The 16,403-nt window shown below is 39.0% G+C and overlaps 1 protein-coding gene across 6 annotated transcripts in view; it reads left to right on the top strand.

Annotated features, from left to right (window-relative positions):
* Positions 1-16,403, top strand: part of ARMC8 (armadillo repeat containing 8) — a 115,614-nt gene that overhangs the window by 75,073 nt on the left and 24,138 nt on the right. For all 6 annotated transcript variants that reach the window (XM_055295297.2, XM_055295295.2, XM_055295301.2 and 3 more), the window contains 5 exons: positions 4,155-4,237; positions 4,545-4,626; positions 9,590-9,676; positions 12,503-12,595; positions 15,422-15,571. In XM_055295297.2, the coding sequence (XP_055151272.1) occupies positions 4,155-4,237; positions 4,545-4,626; positions 9,590-9,676; positions 12,503-12,595; positions 15,422-15,571 (495 nt within the window). The remainder of the gene's footprint in view (positions 1-4,154; positions 4,238-4,544; positions 4,627-9,589; positions 9,677-12,502; positions 12,596-15,421; positions 15,572-16,403) is intronic.

The following is a 16,403-nucleotide window of genomic DNA, read 5'->3' as shown; positions in this document are numbered from 1 at the left end:
ATTGACTCCATTACAAGTTCAGATACAGATTCAGGCCTTCTGCTATAGACATTCTGATAGACTATGATCTAAGAAGGGTCAGCTTGTGCCTGAGGGGAAGACACCTCCAGATAGTTTTATGTCCTGACTTGGAAAGCGTTTACCAGCCACCTTATAGCTATACTCTGTCTCCAAAGTATCAGGGACCATACACCCCTAGAAACTTTAAAAGAAAGCACAAAGCTACAATCTTAATGTTACAGTGATTAAGCCCTAATGTTTTTCCACTGTCCTAGATCTTAAAATTCCTGTTCTTGAGAAAGGATGTCTTCCTACCTTCCCTTTGTAGATACTTGTTTCATTGTGTGGCCCCATGGTCCCTGTCATTCCCAAGGTGTTCTTTCTACCATGAAATCAAGCACCATAGCACTGAAACACTTAATTGTGCTTGCTTATTCAATACTGTGAGTTTGGTAGGAGCAAGGGCTTTCTCTTCCTCACTATTTTGTTTTTGAGTTTCAAAACCATGCCTGTCACTCTCTGGCACTCAGATATTTGCTGAATACAAAATTACAGAAATGCAAGTAGGAGTTGTGCCATTTGCCTTTCCTTGCCTTCTCCTTTAGCACTCTAAGTAGACCTGAACCATTCTCCAGCCTCTCCTCACCCGCCTTCTTCCCGTGTTCCTTCTAAACAACATGGTAGTTTTGTCCAGACTGACTAACATGATCCTTATGCACCTGCTGATTACAAAAGATTGGAGATAAAATAACCATTACTGTATCTCCTCGTGTAGTGAAGGCCCAGAGAGGTAAATTGCCCAAGATTATACAGCAAATCCACTCCATAACATTCCATTTCCCCTGCTTCACCCACTAGGCTGGCTACCTACTCATTTTATTTCTGATCATCACCCTATTCCCTTTCCACAGGTTCTTTCATATCAGCCTTCCAAACTTTGGGAAGAGGCTACAGTCTGGACTTTAGCCCATACTAAACTTGTAGAATTTTCTGTCACATCTCTTGTGTGGGATTAGGCTTTTTCTTGGTGCTAAGCAACTTCAGGAATTTGTGACCTATGGGTATACTGAGATATACTTTATTAAATGCCTACGATTGCTACATCATTCCGGTTCTTTGGTAGATTTACATCTTTAGTTGAATGTAGCCGGGAAACCTTATCTAGAAAACTCTTTCAAGTCTTGGCCACACCCAGGGCAAGCATCTGGAGCCAATGCTAATAGTATTTCTCAGTTCTTTCTGGAGAGTAACCATGTGTTCAGCCTATCCATACTTCTACCACCACCACATTCTCTGATGATGTAACTATATCCAGTACAGGCAGTTGTTTCTCCCAAGTTATCATTTCTCATTCTTAAGTAAAAATAATTTCCCAAGCCAGAAGGATCTTTCAGGCATAAGCATCTAGTCCTCCACTGCGTGAAACTTTTGCCCTAGGCTTTTGTTTCCTTCCCATACTGAAGGTACTGATTTGGCCTTTTCTGTGTCAAGAACAGTGACTAATGCATGATTGAAGTAACCCAGCCAGTCTTTGATGGTTGCTGTAGCACAGAAGGTTAGGTAATTTGGAAAACATACTACTATGACCCCCAAGGAAATAGTAATAAGGTCCCAACTAGTTTAATGGAATGCGAAAGGAATGAATATAAGGTATAGTGCTAAGTAAATTGTTTTGGTTTTGTGTGGTAAGGGAGGAAGAGTTGGGGTCAAAATTAGCACAAATGTAGGGCCTGGGTGGCTGGGAGAATGTTAAAATACCGTTAGCTAAAACAGAAAGACACAGAGAACAAGCAGGTTTAGCCAAGGCTAGGGGTTGGGAGGACAAATTCAGTATGAGACGTAATAGATCGGAAGTTCCACTGAACATCCATGTCATATTTATTAGGCAATCAGAAGTATGGAGCTAGAGGTCAGGAAAGAACTCTAGGACAGAACTTTAGAAAATTTCCCATACTGAGCTGGTTTTGAAGTCACAGTATCGTTACATATAAGAGGTGGAGATGGACAGAGCCTTTATTGGATATATGCCCATTTAAAGATGGAAAGTGGGGAGAGGACTAGCTTCAAGAGGTTAAAGTTTGGACACTTAAACGTCTTTTAAACAGGATTGAAAATGAGAGGTAGGGCAGAGTAAAGATGTGAGAACGTTATGGAAAGGTAGTTTTTGGATCAAGGTAGACAGGCTTTGAGCTTGAAGTACCCAACCTTGACAAGAGTAAAGAAAACAGCAAAAGCATGGAGACCTTTCATCAGAAATGGGAAGTTGCAATGTGTATCCCCAAAATAAAACAAGGTCCCTACGAAGATGAGGTGGGCACAGAGTGGCTGCGACCATGAGGGAGGCAGGAAGAATTTGAAGTAAGAGGTAGCTACCATAAGGAATATGGGCATCTCCAGGGGGTTACAAGGCTGGTCACCAGCAGTGAGGGTGCCGCTGAGGTAGGATAGCTTACATGGAAAGAACAGCCATGTTTGGTGGTTTTTCTAGAGCAACATCAGCAGTTGGTATCCGGAGCAGGAGTAATGAGTGGTGGGAGGACAGTGAAAAAGGGAAACTGTCTTCTAAGTGGAGTGTCTGAGCAGGACATCCATGCCAGGGGGAAAAGGTATAAGAGAGTCACAAAGAGTAGGTAGACTGAGAAAGGGAGGAGTTTAGGGGCTAGAGGTGACAATGAGGACAGAGTGGTTGTGCATATCAGTAAGAATGGAATTAGGTTTGGTCTAGGGCGAGGAGTAGATCAATATGTAAATGTTTTGGAAACTAAAACACCAGATAAAAATTACCATTCCTAACCTACATCTAAAATGTGGTTCCCTGTTCTTAATAGATGATATTTTCCGTTATTGTTGTTAATTTCAACAATATTTTCTTCTCTTCCTGTTTGGCTGAAACATTCTGAGGTTTCCCACTCTCTCATGTTCTAAGGTCAGCCTTCTCAATCCTCTCATTGTAGTCCAGGTCAGTGATCTTCAACCTTGGCTGTGTACTGGACTTTCCTGAGGAGATTAAAAAAAAAAAAAAAAAATTTAGGTGCCTAGCCCTGACCCTGGAGAATCTAATTTAATTGGTCTGCTGTATGGCCTGGACATAGGATTAAAAAAAAAAAAAAATTTCCCCAGGTAATTCTTCTGCAAGGCCAACCAAGGTTAAGATTTATTGGTCTAGGTATTCTCCCAGGTGAGAGTAACGACTCCCATTAATGAGGTGCCCATAATGGGAACTACCTGGTGAGTACAAGAGGACTACTTTAACCAGGGCTGTATTATAAGTGTGGCTGAGCATATGGACTCTGGAGTCACATGCCTGGGTACATGTCTCAGCTCTGTGATTACAGGAAAGCTCTGTATTATCCAGAATAATGCCTACAGAAGAGTGAGGGTTAAATTGGGTAATACAACATGCTTAGCACCATGCTTGGCACATAGAAGAACTCAACAGATGTGTTTGTTAATATTTGTGTTGTGATGTCATGAGTACTTTATTCTAATATGAAAAGACTGTTTTTCAATAGGCCCACACAAGTCAAATTCAGTTTCCTTCACACACTATTTATTTTGTATCTAGACATTGTTTGATGAAGCAAAATTGCAGGTTATCTTATTTTTAAGTTGAAACAATAGAGCTTCATGATTATAGTGATTATATGTAGCAGCACTTAGTGCTATAGTGAAAGATGGCAAGGGTTACTTTTCTAAAAGTTTCAGTCGGTTGGTAAGAAAGTAGCCACAGGGTGGCTCTGTCAGAAGCCCAGATTTCATTTCATGAGGGCTGAGCATGGACTGTGATTTCTTTAGAACCTCACTCTGGAAGGAACCTGCCCAATGAGAGTTCATTTATTTCTTTTCCTTTTTCTCAAGATTGTTTACGTAACACCTCTGCAGTACTTATACCATTTAATTTTTGTTTTAAATGTCTTTAAAAATAAACAACCTGCCCCTTACGCCTGTCATTCAGCCTGGCAGGTCCTTAGTGGGCTAGACCTACCTCTCTGATGAACTGCCTGCCCCCACCGCAAGATGATTGTTCGAGAGGTAAAAACTCTTGCCAAAAACAACGTTAAACTTTTAATGGACGTTAACATACTTGCATTTACAAGCAGTGAAGTTTGTCACCTTCATGTTGTTATTTATGCAGCATTAACCTTTTTCTCCAGATCATTGAGACTGAAAATATGATGGACCGAATTGTGACTGGCTTGTCTGAGTCTAGTGTCAAGGTGCGGTTAGCTGCCGTCAGGTATGAGCTTTAAATGGTCTGAATAAAAACCTTTTGCCATGTATTTAACCTGTTTCCTTTCTGGTCCTTCACTGAGTATACGCAGACTACAAATGTTCCTCAAAAATCTGCTCAGGTGAATTCATAGTGTATAACGTTGTCTAACAGAGAGCCTGGCCTCCAAACCCCATGAAGTGGTCTGATGTAGTTCACTTAGCAATGTAGATATGCTTGAAGTGTACATTAGTCATTGTAAAATGCCAGCCAGTTTGTTTGAAAAGTAAAAGTTTTGGTTTCTTCTGAAGCTAATTTTGATTATTCTTTGTAGATGTTTGCACAGTTTATCCAGATCTGTGCAGCAGCTTCGAACCAGTTTCCAGGATCATGCTGTGTGGAAACCTTTAATGAAGGTAAGAAGAAAGGGTCAGCCAGTAACAGCCATACTCACAGACCCTAGAGTGAGCTGAGCTAGCTAACACTACTCCCTGGTCTAGGAGTGTGTCTGATTTTTGTGTAGAGCATTTTGAACACTTGTCTCCTCAAATCTGACATTCTAAGCATCTACAAATGCTTCATGTGTGAGGGGGAACTATAGGCCTGATTTTCTCTCTTTCTTTCTTTCTTTCTTTTTTTTTTTTTTTTTTGAGATGTAGTCTAGCTCTGTCACCCAGGCTGGAGTGCAGTGGCACTATCTTGGCTCACTGCAACCTCCACCTCCCCGGTTCAAGCGATTCTCCTGCCTCGACCTCTCGAGTAGCTAGGACTACAGGTGCGCACCACTACGCCTGGCTAATTTTTGTATTTTTAGTAGAGACAGAGTTTCACCATATTGGTCAGGCTGGTCTTGAACTCCTGACCACGTGATCTGCCCTCCTCGGCCTCCCAAAGTGCTGGGATTACAGGCATGAACCACTGTGCCCAGCCAGGTCTGATTTTCTTTTATTTACTGAGCTTTAGTTACTCATCTGATCTCCCTATTTGTTTAATATTACACCTTAACCTTATATTCAGAATTATCCTTGTAATTTTTGGTTCTGAAAAGCAAAGGAATCTGCCATTTACAGAGATAATGTGTTGTTCTTAGTCTCGGCAATCCCTGGATTTTTTTTTTTTTTTAAGTAGACACAGGGTCTCACTGTGTCACACAGGCTAGAGTGCAGTGGCTCAATATGGCTCACTGCAGCCTTGTGCCCCCCGGCCCAAGTGATTCTTCCACCTTGGCCTCCCAAGTAACTGGGACTACAGGCATGTGCCACTATGCCTGGCTAATTTTTTTGATTTTTTTGAGACAAGGTCTCGCTAAGTTGCCCAGGCTGGTTTTGAACTCCTGAGCTCAAGTGATCCTGCCTTGGCCTCCCAAAGTGTTGGCTAGGATTACAGGTATAAGCCACCATGCCTGGTCCCTGGATATTTTTTAACATAACATTTTTGGTGTTAGGTCTTCTCTTCAGGCCCCTTTTATCCCCGCAAAAAAAGGTTCAGGGCAAATGAATCTGAATCAAGACTTAGAGCATGCATCAAGTGGCTGCTAATAATGTTATCCCCCAATACATTACAAAACTTGGTCTTTGGTCTATCATTTTTTTTTTCTTAAGTGATCATATACCTTGCATTTAGTCAACTTAATTTTTTAGAGTTTTTTTTTGTTTTTGCATACCTGCTGTGTACTAAGCAAAGCCTTCAAGTACAGTGAGCTACCAAAAACATTTCATCACAGATCTCTCACTCTTGGCTTAAAGCTTTAGGTTTACGGGGCGGGGCATCAATGTGGCAGAAATAGGCAAGAGACCATTCAGGCAGGAAGAATATAAAGTGGGCTTTGAAAGCAAGAGGAAAACAGGAGGATTTTCTGGGGAGCAGAATAGCATGAGGAGAAACATTATATATGGTATGTGTAGGGAACAGCAAGTATACCTTTATGACTCTAATGGAGCAGTGGGATATAATGAGACATACCAGTGGACAGGTAAGGACGAAGTGGAAGAGTTAGACCAAGCAGATTCCTTTGCTTTTCAGAACCAAAAATTACAAGGATAATTCTGAATATAAGGTTAAGGTGTAATATTAAACAAATAGGGAGATCAGATGAGTAACTAAAGCTCAGTAAATAAAAGAAAATCAGACCTGGCTGGGCACAGTGGCTCATGCCTGTAATCCCAGCACTTTGGGAGGCCGAGGAGGGCAGATCACGTGGTCAGGAGTTCAAGACCAGCCTGACCAATATGGTGAAACCCTGTCTCTACTTGGGAATTGACATGCTGAGTGGTTCTTCCATTGAGGAGGTTCATCTAATGACAGAGTATATGATTTATGTGTTGAGGTCCTGGAATAAAGCAGTAGGAGTGGCTTAGGAAAGACCATATGAACCCTGGAGCTACTTCAGTGGAAGGAATGATAGATTGAGTGTATGATTCACTACTCAGGAGCTGTCAGGGGGACACCAAGACTTTTCTAGTCTAAACAAGTGTCACAATATGGTCTTATGAGGCCTGTCAGAGCAGTATGTTTCTTTAACAACTTAGTGGGCCTAAGCAGTGTGTAACATTGAACTTGACCCATTTTCATCCATTGGCACATCTTCCTGAGGTTCACTCTTTTTCACCCTATTAGACATATGTCATCTCTTCTGAATACTCCTCATTCTCTGATATCCTTTTGCTTCCTGAACCTCACTAAGAGCCCCAAATCTCAGAATGGTTATTTACCTACACTCTACTCTCCAGCTACAGTATCAGTGCCTTTCTACACTTGGAACACACTTGCTTATGGAGTGTGCCAGCTCCCACCAGCAAAAGTTTATTTCAGGTCCACCATCCCTTATCCAAAACTGTTGGGGCCAGATTTGACATTTCTGGATATTTTAAGGCTCTCCTCAGTTAAGTGGTGTTTTCTTTTACTATTCCTACTCTTTATTATTCTTAGATTGCACCTTTTTCATAGCAGCTTGATCTTGATTTATTGATTATCCATTCAGGAATTTTCAAGTGCCCTTCTGCTTCCCCAAATAATTCCTTTTTCATCCAGAGCCATTTTCCCTGCTCGCTAAGCTCAGTAGCCCTCTATCATACAAATCAGAAATGGAGTAACATGGTTTCTCTTTAGTTCTTTCTGTGAAAAGGTCTAATGAGCATTCTAGAAGGGTTTCATGTACTTGGGTACATGTGGATATAATTACTCTCAAACTACAATTTTGCTGTATGTTTAAACTATAGTATTAAAAGCTTGGAGGTAAACAAATGATTTACTTCCAATACTTTTTGGTCTCTAGTCAAGAGGCTGTTTGCATAACTATTGATTTTTCCCATTTGCTTTTCCATGTTTTTAACAGTTGGTTAACAAACTGCAAGAAGGTAGACATTTGGTTTTAATTTAAAAAATTATTTGTGACTATTTTTTGTTCCTATTTTGGTGAAATTGTTTGGTCAGTGTTAGATGTCAACTTCTGAATTTCACATGCCATACCTTACACTGTGCCAGGTAAGTGGTTTTTAAGTTTATAGGATCTCTTCTGCTTTAGTTTATCATTAGATGTTATCTAATTTTAATGTTATCTAATAAAACTTGATAAAAACATTAATTTCTATAAACAGTAACATTTAAAAAATGAATTATGTCAACCAAAGCAACTTTTTAAAGACTTGATAGGCATTGACTTATTTCAATCAGTGTTTCTAAGTAGTATAGTTTTGGAAAATGATTATTTCTCTTAATCTAAAAACAATTACCGAGCACCCATTTTGTGCAGTGCCACTGGGTTGCTACAGGCTAGTATAAATTAGACCATAGATACATAGATTATTTCTTCAGGAAGCTTAACTCTATTAATAGAAGGGGAGATTGGCATAACTGCACAAAGAATTTGAATAGGTTGATGGTCATGAGGATCCTAAGAGAGGTCACAAACCATGGCAATGGGACCCCAGAGGAGGATAGAATGACTTCTGACTGAAAGGGCTGGGATGACTTTAAAGCTTGGATAGGGGTGTACCTGAGAGATACGGGAAGGGCAAGGAAAGGAAAGGGTGAATAGGGCCTTAGGGAAGTTGTGACAGACACAGAGCACAGCATGCCTAGTATATGAGATTTGATTTGATCTTTATCAATGAACAGTCCATAGGAGAGTTAAAACACAGTATCTTAGGAGAGCTGCTTCTACTTTATAATTCACGCTTATTCTTAACTTGAGAACTTCTGACTTTGTTTAGCCAAGAAAAGCAGATAATATATTTAACTGTCTGAAATTTTTTGTGATTACCCATTTCTGGTTTGTATAATTAGAGCTCCTAATACTCCTTTTGGGATCCTAAGCCTGAGCCTGATCTGATCCCAGATGCAGAGGATTTAGTTGAAGTGATTATTGCATATAAATAGTGGTATTTATGAAGACCTTGTCTCTTAGAATCTAGAAAGAACAGGTTCTAATAATAGCTAATAGCAACTAACATTTATCATCATACTGTGTTACCTTCTAGCTCAGTGAAAGTCCCTGGAAGTTAGTTTACTGTATACCTATTATGTGCCTGATAGCATCAGCAATTATGGTACTAAATTACCATTTTCAAAGCCTTACTTATATAGCCATTACTATGTGCCAGTTACTATTCTAAAACCTTTTTATATATTTATTCTCATCACAATCCTGTGAAGCAGATACCATTTTATGGTTGAGGAATTCATGTACCTATTTAGTTGTTGAGCCCAAATTTGTATCCAAGCAGTCTGTTTTTCATTTCCCTGCCACGGTACTTCCCTTATTATTCACTATATCACATTTAATCCTAAATAGTTCTATCAAGGAGGTCTTATTTCCTCAGTTTATAGATGAAGAAATACAGGCTTAGGCTAGTTAGTGGAAGTGTCCAGTTGGAACTAGGTCTGTGTGATTCCATTTCTGAGAACCAGTCTCCCACACTGTCCTGCCTGTGCAGTAGTAGCTTGCGTGATCCGTCAGTGCTCCTGGTCAAACAAGCCCTTCTAAGGACACATCAGAAAGTCAGGCTGTAGGGCCATTCTGTAGACTCATAAGAGGCTTAACTAATGGAGTAGAATGAGCTCACTTACCCCAGAGCAGTCCCTTGGCCTTCAAGCATTTCACATAGAGTATCTTTGCCTGACATGTCTGTCTCCTCCCTGCAAGAGCCCCAGTGAGGCTGCAGCTTCTCCAAGCAAGACAGATTTGAGGGCCTTAGTCAGTCATAATTATAGCACTAGGAAAAGTTTGACACAATATCAAGTGGATTCTTCCTATCTCTCCAATGTGAAGAATCAGGTTGAAAGATAATTGTTCTTGTTTTTATTTATATTTTATATCTCATTTTATATCTCATCTTCATCATTCCAAATCATTAATAGTATCCTTTTTTAATTCCATAGGTTTTACAAAATGCACCAGATGAAATCCTAGTGGTAGCATCTTCCATGCTATGTAATCTTCTTCTTGAATTTTCTCCAAGCAAAGAGGTTAGTATTGATTTTCTTTTCCTAGACTTTGCCCAGTCCAGCTAGAGCTTACTCAAATACTTTTTATAGTAGTTGACATTGAAATTTATGGGTTGGGTTTAACAACTACTTCGGAATTGTTTGATTACATAGGGGCGGGGGTGTGCAAATAAATCATTCATTTTAAAATATGGTTATCATTTCCCATTATTCTTTTTATTCTATCTAACATATTCAGCTTATTTAAAAGATAGTACAGCTTAAAGTCAATTTAAACTGCCTGAAACTGTGAATGTAAGAAATAATTTTTCTTACAAATAGTAAACTATCCTCAGGCTATCTTTACTAAAGAATAAATTAAGACTAAATTTTGTAAACCAGGATTATAAGTCATTTCAAGGAGATAACTGCTGTCACTGGAAAATCATCTTTTGATGTTTAATGTTAATGGTAGTTGTTTGGGGAGGGTTTGGATGGGGGTTCCCTTCTGCATTGTATAAAATATTTGAGTATGTATTCTTTTTTTAATAGGAAAAGCTAAAATATACTTTAATGAAGAAGGGGAAAACCTTATAAAGTTAGTTTTGTTACGTCATAATACCCCTGATCTGCCCAATCATGAACTCAGGTTTATTGTGCATTTAGTTGTCCCATTTGGGTTGAATTTATTTTCTGCATTATAACACTTGTAGGCGTTGACTATAATTAAGAAAGGTAGTATTAATAAGATGGAGGTTCTGGCCAGGCACAGTGGTTCATGTGTGTAAACCCAGCACTTTGGGAGGCCAAGGCGGGCAGAACACTTGAGGTCAGGAGTTTGAGACCAGCCTGGCCAACATGATGAAACCCCATCTCTGCTAAAAGTACAAAAATTAGCCGGGGGTGGTGGTGCATGCTTGTAATCCCAGCTACTCGGGAGGCAGAAGAATCACTTGAACCCAGGAGGCAGAGGTTGCAGTGAGCTGAGATCACGCCACTGCACTGCAGCCTGGGCAAAAGAGGGAGACTCCATCTAAAAAACAAAACAAAACAAAAAAACAAGATGGAGGTTCAGAAATAGTTATTCAACAACAGGAATCTTGGAACAAACAGGGCAAGACTGGTAGTTACTCTGATGGAAGAGAAAGGCAAAACAGTACACCAGAGCTTCCATCAGTTCTCTGCCCTGTAGATAGATGGGGTCTTGGCCTGGTGATAATCCAGTCACAGCTTGTGTACCACCGTTAATCATCCTTAACTGCTCTTATATTGCTCCAGATCTACCTTCAGGATATTTAGGGTCTGGTTAGGAAATAGGTAGATGAGCTCAGGCAAAGGATCACTAATATGATTTTTTTATATTGAAAAATTAACTCCCAACCTGGGCAACATAGCAAGACCTTGTCTCTACTAAAAATTAAAAAATCAACCAGGCTTGGCGCACACACCTGTAGTTCTAGCTACTGGAGAGGCTGAGGCAGGAGAATTGTTTGAGCCTGGGAATTTGAGGTTGCAATGAGCTATGATCATGCCACTGCACTCCAGGCTGGGTTTCAGAGCGAGACCCTGTCTGAAAAAATTAAAATTAAAAAAAAAAAAAAAAAAAAAAAAAACAACTAGATTCTAAACCAAAGTGGGGGAGGGAAATGCTATAAGAGCATTTTTTTGTGCCAACTGACAAAATTAGCTTATGGGCTATAGATTTGATTAAAGTATTATTTTAATTTATTATTACCTTTCCTGAATTTGGTAACTATACTGTGGTTATCTAAGATAATATCCTTGTTTTTAGGAAATATACATTGAAATATTAAGCGTAAAAGGGGCATGATGTATGCATCCTACTTTCACATGGTTCAGAAAAGATAGATAATGTGGATTAGGTACATAGTACGAGAGAGATGATAAATTAACAATGGCAAATGTTAAAAACTGGCGGATCTGGGAAAAGAATATCTGAGAGTTCCTTGTATTTTTTTCTACTTTATAAGTTTGAATTTATTTCAAAATAAGTTTTTAAAATATAGTTTGGACAGTCGAGAAATGTATACCCCTTTTTCTGGGTATATAGATCTGAATTGCTTCTGACGTTTCTATAATCCTCTTGACAAGTGACCTTTAAGCATTCATTGGTGATGGTAAATCTTAATCCTCTAAGGTTTGAATATTTTTTAGAAATTACCAAAAATTCATGTTCAGTCAAGTGTCATAAATAAAGTTAAGTAGTTACAGACTAAAGCATGGTATTTTAGGTGTAAAATGTGGCATGACTATAAAAGTACAGGACTGTTTTGCTTGTATAATTGATACGTAATCCTGAAGATATCCTAAAAGATAAATTCTGCAGCATGTTTGGAATAAGACTGACAGCTTAGAAGGAGGATGATTTGGTTGTCTAAGTTCCTTTATATTTCTTTCCTTTACCAACCATATTACTTCATAAAGTTTGTAAGCAATGCACAAGATATAAAGCAGAAAGTGACAGAGTCTCAGAGAAAGATGAGAGTGGGGAGCTAGGTAATGGGATCATAAGGGTCTGTGTGAAATGTACAGATAACTAGAATGTCTCCTGAATCCTCCAGGACTACAAGGATAAAAGGAAATGACAGAGTGGTTTTGTTTTGTTTTCTTTTCTTTTTTCTTTTTTTTTTTTTTTTTTTTGGCTTTTTGGATTTATGAGAAAATAATTGTCTTTGCCCTTCTCAAGGTGATTTTTATGGCTACAGCACTCGCTGCTTTGCAAAAGTTGCCTGGAATTCAGTAAGAGTGGGGAAGAAATCACAGACAAAGTGCCAAGGTATATGCATGTTTAGTTTGCAAACCAGAATTTAAAGCTGTGATTTTTTTTTTTTCCCTGTCCAATGGCAGCCAATTTTGGAATCAGGAGCCGTAGAGCTACTTTGTGGATTAACTCAGAGTGAAAATCCCGCTTTACGAGTGAATGGAATTTGGGCTTTAATGGTACGTTTCACTTTTATATATATCATAACTTACAAAAGGTATACAGCTGTTGTCTAAATTAGAACTATAATGTGTTATTTGAAATGTCTGGAATGTTCTTTTTCAAAAATCTTGCTATTTTGTTCTAGTTTTCTAATGACTAGGACCTAGAAGGCTTAGTATTAAACTAACAGATTTAACTGTAAGCAAGTTATGCCTCAGTTCTCTTATTTATTATTAAGAAAAGTGAACAGATGTTGAAACTTAGCTAATTCTGGGAAAATAAATTTTCCTTATCATGAGCATAGTATATTTTTGTGTAGCGCCACCTACTTTACAAAGCACTTCCATATCTCCTTTGCTCTTCAGAACAACTTTATGATACCAACCAGAGAGTTCTTACCATACTTTATAGATGAAGTAAACTAAGGCACAGAATGATTATGTTTTTTATTGGCAAATAAAAGTTATGTGTGTTTTTAATGTACAACATGATGTTTTGAAAGATAAATAGATTGTGGGATGGCTAATTTGAGCTAATTAATGAACATATATATTACCTCACATACTTAACCATTTTTTGCAGAATGATTAACTTGTCGAAGGTAATAAAGTTGGTGCATAAATACTTATTAATTTTTTTAACAGTTTCTAGTAAATAATTTATAATATATTCTAAAACTATATGGGGTTAGAGAACCATTTCTCCTTAAGATTATTAAAATTTTCTTGAAATTGAAAATAGAGTAATCCTAAATTGATTTTTAAAACATATTTATACTATTTACAATTTAATTGCTCTGTACCAGACACTAAGCTGGGCATTTTATATTTATCCCTAATTCTTATTTTAAGATATATTGGTATATATTCACTTTACAAATGGGAAACTAGGACTCAGGGAGGGTAAGTGAATTGTGAAGGCGAAGGCCTCACAGCTAATAATGGAAATGGGTTCAGAACCTTTTCCAAGCCTGTATTCTCCCTGTTCCATGCTATATCTGCTGTATTTTTTACAGACTTTAGGATAGAAATAATTATCTTCTAAGAAAGCAACAAATCTGTAGTTTCACAGATATTTTTCTCCTGAACTTTGTACAGCTTTTAGCACTTCTCTTTCTTGAAACTCCTTCCCAGGACTTATTTTTTTTAAACTCACTTTCTACCTAGCTTCCTTTTCAACCTCTTCTCTGAGAACATTCCCCCAAGTTTCAGTTTCTGGTTTCCAGTTCTCATTACATCAGTTTCAGGGACTTCATCTCATATCATGGTTTCAACTTCCCCTAATAGGTTGCTTTGAAATCTACATATCCAGATGTAACTGTTACCTGTTTCCCAGATCTATCACTTAAATGGCGTATGGGACTTCATTTCAGAATTCTCTGACATGCACAACTTTAATGTTGGAAACTGAACTTATTTCACTCCTCAAATCTGTACAAACTATCTTATTCTCGTCAGTCTCCATATTACCAGCTGCTGTGTTTTCTCTCTGCAAAATATAAAACCTTAGAATCATCTCTGACCTGGGTCTCTTGACACATAGAGAGTATTCTTTTTGCTCTGCCGTGCTGCCTCACATTATTATATAACTTGATGGCTAATGTCTTAGCTCTTTAGTTCCTAGAGGGCAACAACCACATATTATGTCTGTAGTTTACAAGATTTTTTTTTTCTTTCTTTTTTTTTTTTTGGATACAGAGTCTTGCTTAGTTGCCCAGGCTGAAGTGTAGTGGCATGATCTCAGCTCACTGCAACCTCTGCCTCCTGGGTTCAAGCGATTCTTGTGCCTCAGCCTCCTGAGTAGCTGAGATTACAGGTGTGTGCCACCACACCTGGCTATACAAGAGATTTTTGTATCAAAAGTTGATTTGTAAGTTGTTACTTGGAATTTACCACGGTTTTTGTTTTCTTCAGACATGTATAGCTTGGGATTAAGCTGGGCTAACCCATGACACAAATTAGAGAAAAAGGAGCAAAATAGCCACTAGCCACCCGGGATTACTGGTAGCTCAGACACACCTCCTACCCTCTGGAGAGCTTCCTGTGTGATATAGCCCAGCCATGCCAACACCTACCATAGTATTGTGAACACAATAGATGTTTTCATGCCAGTAAAGTTAAGAAAACCCACTGCTTATTTTCTTCCGTGAGTACTTTGAAATCATTCTCAAAAGGCATGGCACAGTATAATCATTAATAGTCATTTCATGTACAGCAGGCAACTTGATAACCATAAAGATATTGTCAAAAGTGATAAATGAGTTCTGTATTTATTGGAGCAGTCTTAAGACATTCAAATGTCTGTACCTAAAAGTGGTCATATTCCTCATTTAGAAGTATATCTAAGAGTAACAGTTAACCTTTCTCTTGACGGACAGAAATATAGTTGATTAACAAGAATCAGGAAAATAGATTGATTTATCCTTAAAGATTTTCTGCAGATTCTGTTTGTGCTTTGAAAATTATCAAAGTTGGCCAAGCCTGGTGGCTCACACCTGTAATCTCAGCACTTTGGAAGGCCAAGGCAAGTGGATCACGAGGTCAGGAGTTCAAGACCAGCCTGACCAACATGGTGAAACCCTATCTCTACCAAAGATACAAAAATTAGCCGGGCTCACACCTGTACTCCCAGCTACTCAGGAGGCTGAGGCAGGAGAATTGCTTGAACCCGGGAGGCAGAGGTTGCAGTGAGCCAATATCGTGCCACTGCACTCCAGCCTGGGCAACAGAGCAAGATTGCGTCTCAAAAAAATTAAAAAAAGAAAATTACCAGAGTTACTATTAAAATATAATTTAATAAAGTAAATGTAGACATGATTCTTGCAACTTCTTTAATCCTTTCAGAATATGGCATTTCAGGCTGAACAAAAAATAAAAGCAGATATTTTGCGAAGCTTGAGTACTGAACAGCTATTCCGGTTATTATCAGATTCAGATTTGAATGTGCTGATGAAGACATTGGGACTTCTTAGAAATCTCCTCTCTACTCGTCCTGTAAGTAAAATCACCCAGGCTTCCAAATTAGCTAGCCCTGCATATGCATTGCAAGACATTGCTTTCTGTCTGTGCTCTCATTAACATCTGCCCATGAGTGTGATTCAAATGCTGCCCCCTTCCAAAGAAACAAGGAGTTGATGTCTAAACCTTTCACCTTCATAGGTGTTCTGGGAGCTGCTTCACCATATCACCCCCTATTCTCCACTCCTACACTGCTTATCCTGTCTCCCTCTAAGCCCTGGAACAGAGGAAAACATGAGCAGTGCCTACCTTGATTTGTTACTTTTTTCTTACCTGGTATGCTCTCCAGGATGGATTTTCTCATCTGCCTAAATCACTTATCTCTGGGGCCTCTGCTTCTTTCCCTTTAGAGAATTCTCAGAGCCATTCCATAGGCCATCTCCCTACCCACATTTATGGGATTGACCTCTGAAGATGCCGGTGTAGAAAGCAGTGGATACGTGTCAGAGTAGGAGAGGCTGAGCCTTGCTGGTGGGGTCCCTCTCGATGTTCTCTAATGTTCCCCAAGAAACAATGAAAGTGGCCTTCAGGTAGATGAGGAAATATGGGTGGTTCCCTCCTCTGTGCCCCACAAGTTGTCATTATGCATTTATTCTCCAAGATAGTATTAGGAAATCTACACTGTGTTTTCCATGTCTCTGGCTTCCTCCATTACCCCAGTCCATTTTTTATGCTTCCTTTTTTTTTTTTTTTGAGACAGAGTCTTGCTCTTTACCCCAGGCTGGAGTGCAGTGGCGCAGTCTCAGCTCATTGCAACCTCCACTTCCCGGGTTCAAGTGATTCTTCTTTCTCAGTCTCCCCAGTAGCT

The sequence above is a fragment of the Symphalangus syndactylus genome, chromosome 10 (genome assembly GCF_028878055.3).
Source record: "Symphalangus syndactylus isolate Jambi chromosome 10, NHGRI_mSymSyn1-v2.1_pri, whole genome shotgun sequence".
In the NCBI taxonomy this organism is placed as follows: domain Eukaryota; kingdom Metazoa; phylum Chordata; class Mammalia; order Primates; family Hylobatidae; genus Symphalangus; species Symphalangus syndactylus.
This window is presented reverse-complemented; position numbering and strand designations above follow the sequence as displayed.